Source organism: Lithobates pipiens, unplaced genomic scaffold (assembly GCF_037356315.1).
Source record: "Lithobates pipiens isolate NorthernLeopardFrog02 unplaced genomic scaffold, aLitPip1_a1.2 Scaffold_19, whole genome shotgun sequence".
Taxonomy (NCBI): Eukaryota; Metazoa; Chordata; class Amphibia; order Anura; family Ranidae; genus Lithobates; species Lithobates pipiens.
This window is the reverse complement of record NW_027507764.1, coordinates 392,528,530-392,541,586: the sequence shown is the minus strand read 5'-3', so window position 1 is coordinate 392,541,586 and position 13,057 is coordinate 392,528,530. Positions and strand designations below refer to the sequence as shown.

Sequence of the window (13,057 nt, the reverse complement as noted above, 5' to 3'; positions counted from 1 at the left end):
GTATAAAACAGCGCTCCCAAAATGCCCCTGCCCATTGCAATGAATGGGCAGCACTTCCGAAGCGCCTCAACATGGGCGTTTAACCCCTTCGAGGTTAAAAGCGCCCCGCTAGCAGCTGAAAAGTGTCGATTAGAAAGCGGTAAATCGCCACTAAAACAAGTGGCGCTTTACCGCCAAGGCGCGTGCATTGGCGGTAAAGCGCCGCTTGTTTTAGCGACTATTTACCGCTTTCTAATCAGCGCTTTTAACCTCAAAGAAGGGGTTAAAAACGCCCATGTTGCGGCGCTTAGGAAGTGCTGCCCATTCATTGCAATGGGCATTTTTCCAGTGTGAAAGTGGTCTTAAGGCCAGTTTACATCACGAAAATGCACTACAGATACGTTCCGGGTGAGTTTTTGCTTACAGTTCACACAAGCAGTTGCGGTGCATTTTTACATCGGTTTGCTGTTTTCCAGCACAGTTCTGTGCAGAAAAAAAATGCACCATTGGAATACACGGAAAACACTGTGCATACTTTTTTCAAGCAGGAAAAAAAAAAACCACACTGGACTGAATATGGTGTAAACTAGCACATCCATTTCTGTTTAGCAGAGTCAGAATGCTCACTGGATTTCTGGGAGGATTTTTATTTTTTGCACTTATCAAACATATATAACAAAATGCTTTTGATGGTATATTTTACAGACCAGGAGCTCCTATAAGAAAGGGTTTGCCGTTAAGAGTTTATATACACTTTAATGGGGTTTTTAGAATTTTAGTGAATCTTCCTTTCTGAACAGAGGACAATTATGTTAAAGCTTCTCACCTTGCAGGATTCCACAAATATGCAGCTTTAAAGTAGTTGTAAACGCACAAGGTTTTTTTTCCTCCATCTTCATGAATTCTATGCATGAAGGTAATACAACCTTCTGTGTGTACCTTCTGTGTGTAGCAGCCCCCCCCCTCTAAAAACATACCCGAGCCCCCTCTTGATCCAGCGATGTCCACGAGGGCCTTGGCTTTCTGGGGATTCACACTCCTAAATAGCTTTTGGCAGCAATGGCAAAAGCTGCTGTCAATCATAGTCAGTGATCCAATCAGGAGATGGGGGGTGGGGCCAAGCCACGGACACACAGTCCCGGCTCTGGAACCTGCCTGCTTGGGGGCACCAGGCAGGAGGGAGGGCTAGGAGCCTATTGCACAGAGCAGGTAAGTAGAACATGTTAGTTTTAGAAAAAAAAAAAAAAAGCTATAGTATTACTTTAACAGCTTCAGCCCCAGAAGATTTAAAGAAGTGAGATTAAGGTCTGGTGTGACCCCTCTGACACCTCCATCCCTGATGTACAAAAAAAAACCCTCTCTCGCCTCATCTAAAGTCCCAAGGGCTATTTTTCTTGTTTTTTGAGCCCCAGAAGATTGTACCTCCTTCCTGATCAGAGCACTTTTTGCTGTCGCTTTAACTGACAATTGTGTGGTAGTGCAACGTTACACCCAAACAAAATAGATGTCCTTTTTTCCCCAAAAATATAAATTTTTGGTGGTATTTGATCACCTGTGTTTTTATTTTTTTGCGCTATAAACAAAAAAAAATAAAAATAACTTTTTGCTATAATAAATATCACCCAAAAATATTTTTTTTTCCTCAATTTAGGCTGATGTAAAAATGTCACTGGCAGGGAAGGGGTTAACACTAGGGGGTGATTAAGGGGTTAATTGTGTTCCCTAGTGTGTTATAACTCCTGGCACTCCTCTCCTACACGTAAAAAATCATAATTTGTTTGTTAGAAAATTACTCAGAACCCCCAAACATTATATATTTTTTTTCTAGCAGACACCCTAGGGAATAAAATGGCGGTCATTGCAATTTTTTATCTAGCACAGTATTTGCGCAACAATTTTTCAAACTGATTTTTTTTGGAAAAAAAAAACTTTCACGATTTAAAAAACAAATCTGTAAAAAGTTAGCCCAATTTTTTTTATATAAAAGTAAAAGAGGATGTTACGCCGAGTCATGTCATGCTTTAAAATTGCGCACACTCATGGAACGACGCCAAACTTCAGTACTTAAAAATCTCCATAGGTGATGCTTTGACATTTTTTACAGGTTACATATTGAGAGTTACAGAGGTGGGTCTAGAGCTATAATTGTTGCTTGCGCTCTAACGCACGTGGCGATACCTCACATGTGTAGTTTGAATGGCGTTTACATATGTGGGCGGGACCAACATGTGCGTTCGCTTCTGAACGCAAGCTACCGGGGACAGGGGCATTTAAAAAAAACAATTTTTTTTATTTTACTTTTTTTTTAATTTTTACAACTTTTTCTCCTATTACAAGGAATGTAAGCATCCCTTGTAATAGGAATCATTCATGACAGGTCCTCTTTATGGAGAGATGTGGGGTCAATAAGACCCCACATCTCATGCTTTCCAGCCTGGAAAAATTTCACCGATCCCATGCTGACAGCCGCGATCGTGGCTTTGTTTACATCCGGGACAGTCATAGAGATGACTGGTGACCACCCGGTCACCAGAAATCTCTACCGTCATCATCCGGTGCCGGACGATTCTTTCTCCGGGTCCCCAATGGCACGGGAGAGCCCGAAGAAGCACCGGATGGTGGCAGGAGGGGAGGGGGGGGGATGTCCCCTCCTGTCGCCTGTAAGAACGATCAAGCGGCGGGACTGCCGCTATGATTGTTCTTATGGTGCACAGAATTTCCGGCTGAAAACAAGGATATCTGAATGATGCCTGTGGCTGCTAGCATCATTCAGATATTCCCACTGAAAGTCTAGGATGTCATATGACAGCCTTGTCCGGGAAGTGGTTAAGAGGGGAGGGGACTGTGTAGGGGAGGTGACAGATCGCTGTTCATACTCTGTATGAACAGACAATCTATCTCTTCTCCGCGCAGAGAACCAAAAACTGTTTACACACACAGATCCCGATTGTCCGTGTGGCATTAGCGATCGCGGGAGCCCAAGCACTGCCGGGCACTCGCATCGGCTCCGTGGGGGAGTGGCGGCGCGCACGCGCCCCTAGTGGCCACAGGGTGAAGTGACGTAACATAACGTTGCTTCGTCCAGCCGTGCCATTCTGCCGCAGTGAAACTGCGACGGCTAGTCGGCAAGTGGTTAAACCTACTGTTGTACAAACGTCATTACGGTGCCTTGAAATGGGCAACTAAGAAATCAATACCAAGAGTTATATACAAACAATTTTTAGATGCAGCAATATATCCAAAGTGTAAACTCACTCCGACTCCAGCTGCACATAGCAGTTTAAAAGGGAAGACCATGGAGTCTTAACTGGGTGTATTAATATTTACCAAAACAATTCTGAGAGTGAAGCTTAAAAGGTTTTGCATTTCAGGATTGCTTTTAATCCCTCACCTTTTCCACGGGGAGAAGCGTTTGCAGCAGTCGCATTGTAAAAAGAGAGATGCTGATAAATGCCATTCTGTGGTTCACAAGAGAAGAGTCAGGCTTCTCAGAGCCATTGTTATTTTTATGATACAATATAACCTCCCCAAGTGTATCCAGCATGAAAAGCAGTTTACATCTCTGTAAAAAGAAAGCACAAAAGTGAGTTTTTATTACATTATTGGAATAGGTTTAAATCATATAAGAGATGTGGAATTTATTGCATCTGTGCTCAAGAAAAAGCCACCCTTTCCAAAAATCATTTATAATCAAGTTCATATTTCGCTGGATTGTTGTCCATGCATAACCTTTCAAGGAAGAAAAAGAAAGAAGGAAAAAAAAAAAAAAAAAAAAAAAAAAAGAAGAAGATTAGAAAAATAAAAGGTGTTATTGACATTGTCTCATTATTTGCCTTCCCCCTGGTTACCACAGCAACCTGCACTGCTGCTTAGGCCTTCCATACCCTGGTGAACAAAGAATGCTTTGTGAGCATGTTTTTATTGATGCAAACTTAATATAGTCTGGATTGCTGGTATCAAAATTTAATTGCTGGTCAAAAGATATTTAGTGCATAGCATGTTGTTTCCATAATCGCAATGCTGCTATCTCACCAGTTCTTGTCCTATGAGACTTCGATCCTCCCATACGTTTTCTGAAATGGCATCACAAAGCAGTACCAAGTTTTCATTAAGCAGTTCAAGGACAAGTTGTATCATTTTTCTTCTTTCTGTAGGTGTAAAAAAAAAAAAATTAACACGTTTTTAATGCCAATTCATAAACCATGTATAACTTACGACTCTAAAAAGGTATTAATTACAATTATCTGATCCTCTGCAGATATTGTAATATTGTTTTCCCACTCATCTGTCCATCATTTTTACCATAGGTGTATTTAACATGATAGAGACAATATCAGCCAAAAAAAAAATCCAGAAGAAGAAAAAAAACAAAAACGCACAAACGCAAATGTTATAAATTGAGTTGCAGTTCAGTGAGTAAAATAAACAATTTGATCCCCAAGCAAAAACATGACTTAGTACTTGGTGGAGAAACCCTTGTTGGCAAGCACAATGGTAAGACATTTTTTGTAGTGGGTTACCAGGTTTGCACACACGTCAGGAATGATTTTGGTCCACTCTTCACAGATCTTCTCTAAATCCTTAAGGTTTCTTGGCTGTCTCTTGGCAACCCGAAGTTTCAGCTCCTGCCATGAATTTTCTATAGGATTAAGGTGTGGAGACTGGCTAAGCCAACCCATGACCTTAACGTGCTTCTTGAGCCACTTCTTTGTTGCCTATGTTTTGTGTTACTGTCTTGCTGGAAGACCCATCCATGACACATCTTCAGTGTTCTGTCTGAGAGAAGAAGGTTCTCCAGGATTTTACAATACATGAAGCTGTCCATTGGCTCCTCAAATCAGCAGTGTGCCTGCTCCTTTAGCAGAGACACAGTCCCAATGCATTAGGTTTACATCTCCGTGCTTGGCTGTAGGGATGGTGTTCTTAGGGTCATCAGCATTTTTCTTCCTCCAAACACGGCAAGCCGTGTTAATGCCAATGAGCTTAATTTTGGTCTCATCTGACCAAAGCACTTTCTCCCAATCCTTCTCTAAATCATTTAGATGTTCAAAATATATGATTAACGCTATGGGGGTACCTCGTCCTAAATAACATTAACAAAAAAAGAAGAAAAGAAGAGAAAAAGTTGCTGTGCTCTTCTTTTTTTGTTCATTTAGATGTTCATTAGCAAACTTCAGATGAGCCTGTACATGTGCCTTCTTGAGGAGGGGGGCCTTGCGGGAGCTGCAGGATTCAATCCATGGTGGTGTATTGTGTTACCAATGGTTTGCTTGGCGACTGTGGTCCCAACTGCCTTGAGATCATTCACAAGCTGCTCCTGTGTAGTTCTTAGCTGATCCCTCACTTATCTCATGATCATCTTTACCCCATGAGGCAAATTCTTGTATGAAGCTCCAGATTGAGGACAATTGATGGTCAATTTGTATTTCTTCTATTTGCAAATAATCACTCCAAGCATCATCTCCTTCTCACCGAGCTTCTTGCTGATGGTCTTGTAGCCCATTCCAGCCTCGTGCAGGTCTAAAATCTCATCTCTGACATCCTTTGAAAGCTCTTTGGTCTTGCCGGTGATGGTGAAGTTTGAATGGAAGAAGGAGATTCTGTTGACATAACGAGTGGTTCCTAGGAGCACCTTCTTAAATTGGCAGGACTAATCTGTGTACCACATGAACATATATTGTAGCCAGTCTGTGGGAGCCAGAATTGTTGGTTGGTAGTGATCAAATATTTTACTCACTGAACTGCAACTCAATTTATAACATTTGTATTGTGTTTTTTCTGGATTTTTGGGTGATATTCTGTCTCTATTATTTAAAATACACCTAAGATAAAAAATAAATGTAAAACAAACACTATAGACCCTTCATTTCAGTGGGCGATTACAAAATCTGCAGGGGATCAAATATAAATTTTCCCCACTGTATAAAAGGTCAGCAAACAAACCAATTTTTGCTTGCCACAAAATTGTTGCCAATTTATTACAAGCAATTCACAAAACATATTACATCACCAAGAGTTACTTCTTCAGCTTCAATAAAATTGAATATTCCAGTATTAGATTTGTGCAAATTTTCTCTGTCATTTTTGGTGAAAAATAAGATTTGGTGAAGATCTCCAATAAATGCCATAACCCATCAACAAAACAGATTTATAGGAGTTATCATTGTCAAGCCACCCAAAATGAAAAAAATAAATAATAATATATATATCAGAGCAGGACTATGAATAACCAGATCTGTAATAATGGATTTGTCCCAATACTTTAATTCTTTGGTAAACAAACTAAGAATGAATACATTGGTATTAATACCATTAAAGTTGTAGGCACTCTTTGGTCATTGGTCATTTTGCTTGGGAAAAAAAAAAAAAGCTATCTAGATATCTGTGCAATGATAGGACTCCTATCCCTAACGTAGAGTTATAGGCAAAACTTTTTTTATTTTTTTATTTTGGAAAGAGCAAGGGAGGATTATAACCCGTTCGATTTTTATTTTTTTTCACCATCTGTGTTCAATTGCAAAGTTTTGCCTTCACTTCCTGTCCCATAGTCAAACAGGAAGTGAATGGAAATCCCTGCATATTAAAAGGAAATTCCTTTGGGACCCCTAGGTCAGCAGGACTAGTGTCCCCATTGGAAGATTGCTCCTCCTATTTTTCTAGGGACAACCCAACAATTGGGATTTTCTTTTACTTTCAATGATAATGGTAAACAGGACAAATAGAAAGGACAAGTCTCCCTAATGGGGGCACAGACAGCAATAAAAATTAACAGGGGTTCTAACCATCTCCAATCTATCCAAAATTGAAAAAGAAAGTTTTGCCTTTAGTAAGATTTAATGATGCTGACCATAATGAGGAGCAAAGAAGCATCACTAAAAAGCTTCTTGAATGCACTTGGCCAGTAGAACAATACAAAATTGACGACATACAGGTTTGTCAGTATAGTTTCAAAACCAGGTATCAGTGCTGGGTCTAAGGAGGGACATGAAGAAACAAAAAGACAGTTGGTGGTCGGTCGAACTATCAGATGATGGCAATAGGGGAGGTCTTAGCGGTTAAAGTGTAAAATATATTTTAATTTTAAATGGAGGGTAGGATATCAATTGGAGGCTCATAGGGAAACAGTCTGGTTTGAAACCATTGGGTGTATTGAAAACATTGTACTAAATCGATTGTTGGGTATCTAGTCGAGGTTTGAAATAGGTAGCCAATCCCCATGTGGGATTGGCTACCTATTCTTTCTAAATAAAAGCCAACAGCAGAGATGGAGAGCAGGACTCTATAATGACGCAACACCAAGGAACGTCTGTACCAGCTAGAAGAAGCTATACCTGAAGACGCTTATGCCTGATCTCCTGCAACTGCTGGTAGCGTAAGCCTGGGGTCCTCGTTGCCTACGGAGATCGTAAAGCCTCTATAAATCAGAGCTAAGTAAACTGTTAGTGTATTCTTATAGTATACAGACCATTATCCATGCTCATTCGCTAGGAAGTATAGTTGGTGTTTGTGCATGCTTGTTGTATGTGTATCTGCCAGTCTTGTAATGTATTCCTATAATTGTAATAGTTTTTGTATGTACAGCTTTTCTGTTTAGTAAAATACACTATGTTTTAATAGATTATTTGGCATATACCGCAAAGTAAACTTAAAGTATAACTAAAGGCAAAACTTTTTTTTTTGGTTTTAGATTGGAGAGGTATTAGAGCCACTGTCAATTGTTATTGCCGTCTGTGCCCGTTAAGGAAATTCATCCTCTCAATTTGTCCTGTTTATCATCATCATTGAAAGTGAAACTAAAAGGAAAACCCAAATTTTGGGTTGTCCCCATAAAAGTAATAGATGGAAAATCTTCCAATGGGGACACTAGTTCTGGTGACCTGAGGGTCCTCAAGAAATACCTTTAATTTGCAGAGATTTCCTCTCACATCCTGTTAAACTACGGGACAGGAAGTGAAGGGAAATATCCGTGATGGGACAGAGATGGCGGAAAATATCCAAAATGAGAAAAAATAAAAGTTTTGCCCATAGTTTTAACTTTAAAAGTCGCAAGCAAAACACGAGTGCCAGGACGCAACAGTAGACAATGGCACAATGTCTACTGTTGCAATAGACCTCTCTTCTTCACACTGGAGAAGATGTGACCCACCCAACAGGAATGTCCAACAAATCAGAAAATCTCCCTATACTAACAAGCAACCTCAGCTGTCTGAGGAACTAATAGCCACCTAGGAATTAAAATAAAAGCCTAAAAACTGCAAGTGATTCCTGAAACATTGTACACGGTGATACTTTTTATCTTTACCACCTTAAGGCTTTCAAGAGGAGCTTCTAGAGGTGTACCTCTATCAATTTGGAGGAGCACATACGTACTGTCCATTCGGATACAAAAGTATCAATGTAATAAATAATGTTTGCACTAAGTGTAGGTTTGTGAGGACAGTTTTCTGAACATTTACCCCATTCCTCATTTTGAAGAAGCACATCCATATTACTATCAATCCAAATAATAACTCAAAAGTATCAATTCACAATACAAAATTTAGCATCACCAGCATGAAAAAGTTTTACACAATAAAAGTAGTTTTTTTTTCCAAAGAACGTAGTAGGGGATAACACCACAAGTATGTGAATGAATACCTTTTTTAAGAGATGAAAAGAATATAGTGACCCAAGGAATTCGCATCCATAAGGAATCTAGCAGGTTAAGAATGAAACCAAAGCTCAGCCTGAGACCATTATGGCTGACTGAACCTAAAAAATGTCCAGCCACAACCAGTGTTTAACTTTGAGTGGACTGGTTTTTACACAACTTCCTCTACAAAGAACTTGTATCTTTCAAAAAGTTGTAATGTTAAAATGTAATACAGATCTTTAATTGCACAAGAGCGATGTAGCCAATATGACCAAGATTTTGAGGTAAGGTTATATCGTCCATTGCTTTAAGTGAGATAATGATACTGTCTATCCTCAGACGATTTATGCATTTTGTTGTCCCTTATACCTAGTTTGGCTGAGAGAGACCCATGTTTCCAGACATCAACTGCACTTTCTAAAACCATAATCTCAAAAATCAGCAAAAGACTAGCTTGTAGGAGGGAGCCATGAACCTCTTTCACAGTTCATGAAAAAAAAAATATATATATATTATAATATATATCTCAATGTTTCAGTGCTTGATTACTTTGTGCTAATAAAATTATAAAGTCAGGTATTCCTACTCAAGAACGATTGATTCCTGGCCTGATATTTGACTTCTTAAATGTCTACCTTAAATGACTGACCCAGCATGTTTTGTTTTGTCTTTTTCAGGTTATCTCTAGTTGCCTCTACTCTAGGGACATGCATATTTTACCTACCAGTTTATACATCTCTGAAACAAGGTCATAAACTGTTAGCTATTACTCTATAACGTTGTAATAACTTTGCTTTTTTTTTTTTGTTCTGAACCTTTCTTAATAAAAATGAATTGAAAGTAAAAAAGAATTATCCAGTCATGGTATCCGGGTTCGTACTGTCACCACTCTGCTTGTAAGGTTACTAGAAAACAATGCTTAAGAAGAAGAAGAAGAAGCTGACCTGACTTCAACAGAGGCGTTGCACTTTCCAAAACCAACACGCAGAACTGAGGGAGACCGAGTTGCTGAAACTGCAGATCTAGCATATCTTCATTTTCAACATCTGAATGGTCTAAGTGACCTCTGTCCAATGGGGACAAGTGTGATGTCCGGGAATTGGCATGAGCTTGAATGCTATTTCCACTGAAAAAAAAAAGAAAGAAAAGAAATCAAGTTTACATTAAAGTGTTACTAAACCCAGGACCCTGCATTCACTATATCTGGTCTCCCACAGTACATAGAACATGGAAATGCAATTATTTTAGTAAATATAAACTGCTAAATACCTTTTCTCATCAGCAGTACATAGCAGTCTTGTAACTTCTATCCGTGTTTGGCCAAGCACTGGTTAAAGCTTGGAGGAGTTTTCATTCCCCTGACTGTCCTATGAGGCTGCATGCCCACTGACACTCTGTCTGGACACATTAAACTGAGCATGTGCAAAGTGCCTTCTAGGGCTCTGTTCTATCAGCAAATGGATTGGGAACAGTAATAGAAGAGGAGTATCCCAGAAAACAGAAATAAAGCCTTTTTACACAATGCAGAGGGTTAGCCCCACAGTGAGTATAACAAGCATGCTCTACTGCATATACAGACTGATTTTACCGTTGTGGGTTTAATACTTTAAGAAATACACTGCTTACAATGGCAATAATTAACACAATAACCACATCAGAGTTTAATATTGTAATTTGCTATAATAAAATCAAAAACCTCCAGTGTTATCAACTCTTTACAGCAATTTTTAGCTTTGTTACGGCATACAAAAACGAAAATCTTATTTAAAAAAAAAAAAAAAAAAATTACCTGATTTTCAATTACAGAAAACAGAGATTCATAAATAGGTTTGGAAAATGTATGGTTTTCCTTGATAGAAAAGTTATAGGACAAGCACAGCGACAACACAATTTACCGGTTAACGTACACAACGCCATGTTGAGGGTACTTGCATGTTTTTATTTTAGTTTTGTTTTTTATTGTGAAGAGCAGGAGAACCTTGAGCTGAAGGTAATTTACAAATCTGCTTCTTACAGTTGTAAGAGTGCATCTTGTTAAAAGCAAGCAGGGAAATTAACTCTGGGAGAAACGGTGTGACAGACAGTTTGCCGACTCAAAGTAGAACATCAGAGACAGCCTTCCCGCTACCAATTTCATCAATGCTGAAACAAAAGAGCAACTCAGATTGCATACTTCGGAATCAATTTGGTTTTCTCTCCTTTTTTCCCCCAAAAAAAAAAAAAAAAAGAAGAAGCTCTTTGCCAACCAGGTAGGTGGTCTGATAAGGGAATCTGTGTACCTGGTCATTCACACATCAAGGCCTAAAAGGGAGGCATAGGGGTTGATTTACTAAAACAGAGTGAAAAATACGGTGCTGCTGTGCATGGTAGCCAATAAGCTTCTAGCCTAGGCTTATTCAGTTAAAGCGTTTGTCTAATCTGTCCTTCTCCAAGCTGTAAAAAAAAAAAAAAAATTCCTGTAGATGCCTTAGCTCATATCTTTTATGGCCGGTCACATGACCTCCAGCCGCTCTCCTCCTCTAATCGAAGGGCTACATCAGGAGGGGCTGAGCGGGCCAGCACAGCGGTCATGTGACATCCCCAGCTGACATCAGAGGGGGATCTCGGCCCCTCCTGCTGTAGCCCTTAGATCAGAGGAGAGCAGCCGGAAGTCATGTGACCTGCCATAAAATAGACGATAAGGTGTTTTTTTCCCCTTTATAAAAACATTTACACAGTGTAGGATAGATTGATAGACTAGAGGAGCTGGCAGATATTTTTCTTCATCTTTACAAACACTTTAAGCTTTGACAAAAAAAACTGGAAGCTGATTGGTTTCTATGCAGAGCTGCACCAGATTTTGCAGTTTCCAGTTTTAGTAAATCAACCCCATAGTGCTCAGTACAGGATTCTACTCTAGAAAAAAGTGATAGACTGAGTGCAGGGTGGTAATTGCCCCAAATCTACTCATTTAGACTCCAGTAAAATGAATGTTCTTTACCCACTATAAATAGCTTCTGAATTTTAAAAATGTCACTCCTTATTTCTGTCTACTAAAATTATTATAACTGAAAACATTCAATCTGGGGTATTAAAAACACAATTACTATACAATCAATGTAATTATTCTAGTACAGTACAATGGAGGTCCATACAGTGCTGATTTATAAATGAGCTCAGATATGTTACCGTATGTCTTGCAGAACAATAAATTATAGCCAATTATCTTGGTTATACAATATTTTAATTTTAGATTGAAGTGTTTTTTTTTTTTGTTTTTTTTTTATACTTTTCTAAGCTTGTTCTTCCCATGCCTTCTATTTTTAGTTTGTATTGCCTTTATCATGAACACAAATGTATTAAGCCAATATCACCAAGTCTGAAAACTTGAGAAACACCAACCTAGAAGATGTAGCATCCCAATCTTGTCCATCTCCTCTAAGTCGCTGACTTGTGCGCCCCACAACTGAAGGTCGAAGGTGCTCATTTACAGGAGAGGGGTTCTGAGAATTACGGGTGGCTGGAGTGTAGTAAGATACAGAAGAATTCTGGGAAATCACTTCTGTAAAGCATAAAAATATTATAACGCAAAGTAATTTTTTTAAGACCAAAAGGTCAAAGAAAATGCAAATGTAACATTCATTAGCATTTATTCTACATTTGTTCTAATTTACACAGCTGCAATACAAAAGCATAAGCCAGGCACTAGGTATTCTGCAAAGTCTTGACATTCTCCTACGTCCACCACAATGCACAGTAAACAAAAGTCCTCGCTTCTTTCAGTTACAGATAGAGCTTTTTCAGATGGTTGTACTTTAGGGCATAAAAAGTTTTGAAAAAAACGTCTATACGCGTGCATGTGAAAACGCAAGTGCTGGCGGTTAAGCATGTATATATATCAACGTATACACCCGCAACCGTCCCGCACAATGTATCCTGCAATGCATACCAAAGGGCTACATGATGTGGCAGCTGTAGCTCCTAGGAGCCACGTTACACTATATGGCCCTGCACATTAATATACAGCCATATGCAAGAAGCCCATATACAATCTGCTTCATTTTATTCTACTCCAATTTCCAATGTCTGAAATGATGTTACACTGGACTTCCCTATCCAAGGATGAGCAGGTTGTAAAATTATTAGGCCTCATATACACTGCTTTTTAAAATGATTTTTTTGGCAGGAGAAAAGCAGTTTCAAAGATGTGTCTAAGCCTAATGTTTGCAAAAGCATTTAGGCGTGCTTAAGAGCGTCAAACACTTGGGTGTTTTTTTCAGTGGCCAGAATATTCATTTCTTCTTGCCAGTGAAATTAATAAAACGCTCAAGTGCTAAACGTGCTTAGTGCTTAGGAGCATCAGATGTGTTTCATGCTTAAAAGCGCATCCCCTGGATGCAAATTTGATGTTTTTTTTCCTGCCGTTAAACGTCGCTGCCTTCAAACTCCTGTAAACGCCTAGTGTGC

The 13,057-nt window shown here is 39.2% G+C and overlaps 1 protein-coding gene across 1 annotated transcript in view; it reads right to left on the bottom strand.

The window, feature by feature from the left end:
* RTTN (rotatin) overlaps nucleotides 1–13,057 on the bottom strand; it is a 314,933-nt gene that overhangs the window by 235,869 nt on the left and 66,007 nt on the right. Inside the window, exons 9-12 of the mRNA XM_077492379.1 lie at nucleotides 11,993–12,152; nucleotides 9,556–9,737; nucleotides 4,012–4,127; nucleotides 3,371–3,541 (exon numbers count right to left, since the gene is read on the bottom strand). Coding sequence (XP_077348505.1) covers nucleotides 3,371–3,541; nucleotides 4,012–4,127; nucleotides 9,556–9,737; nucleotides 11,993–12,152 — 629 coding nt within the window. The remainder of the gene's footprint in view (nucleotides 1–3,370; nucleotides 3,542–4,011; nucleotides 4,128–9,555; nucleotides 9,738–11,992; nucleotides 12,153–13,057) is intronic.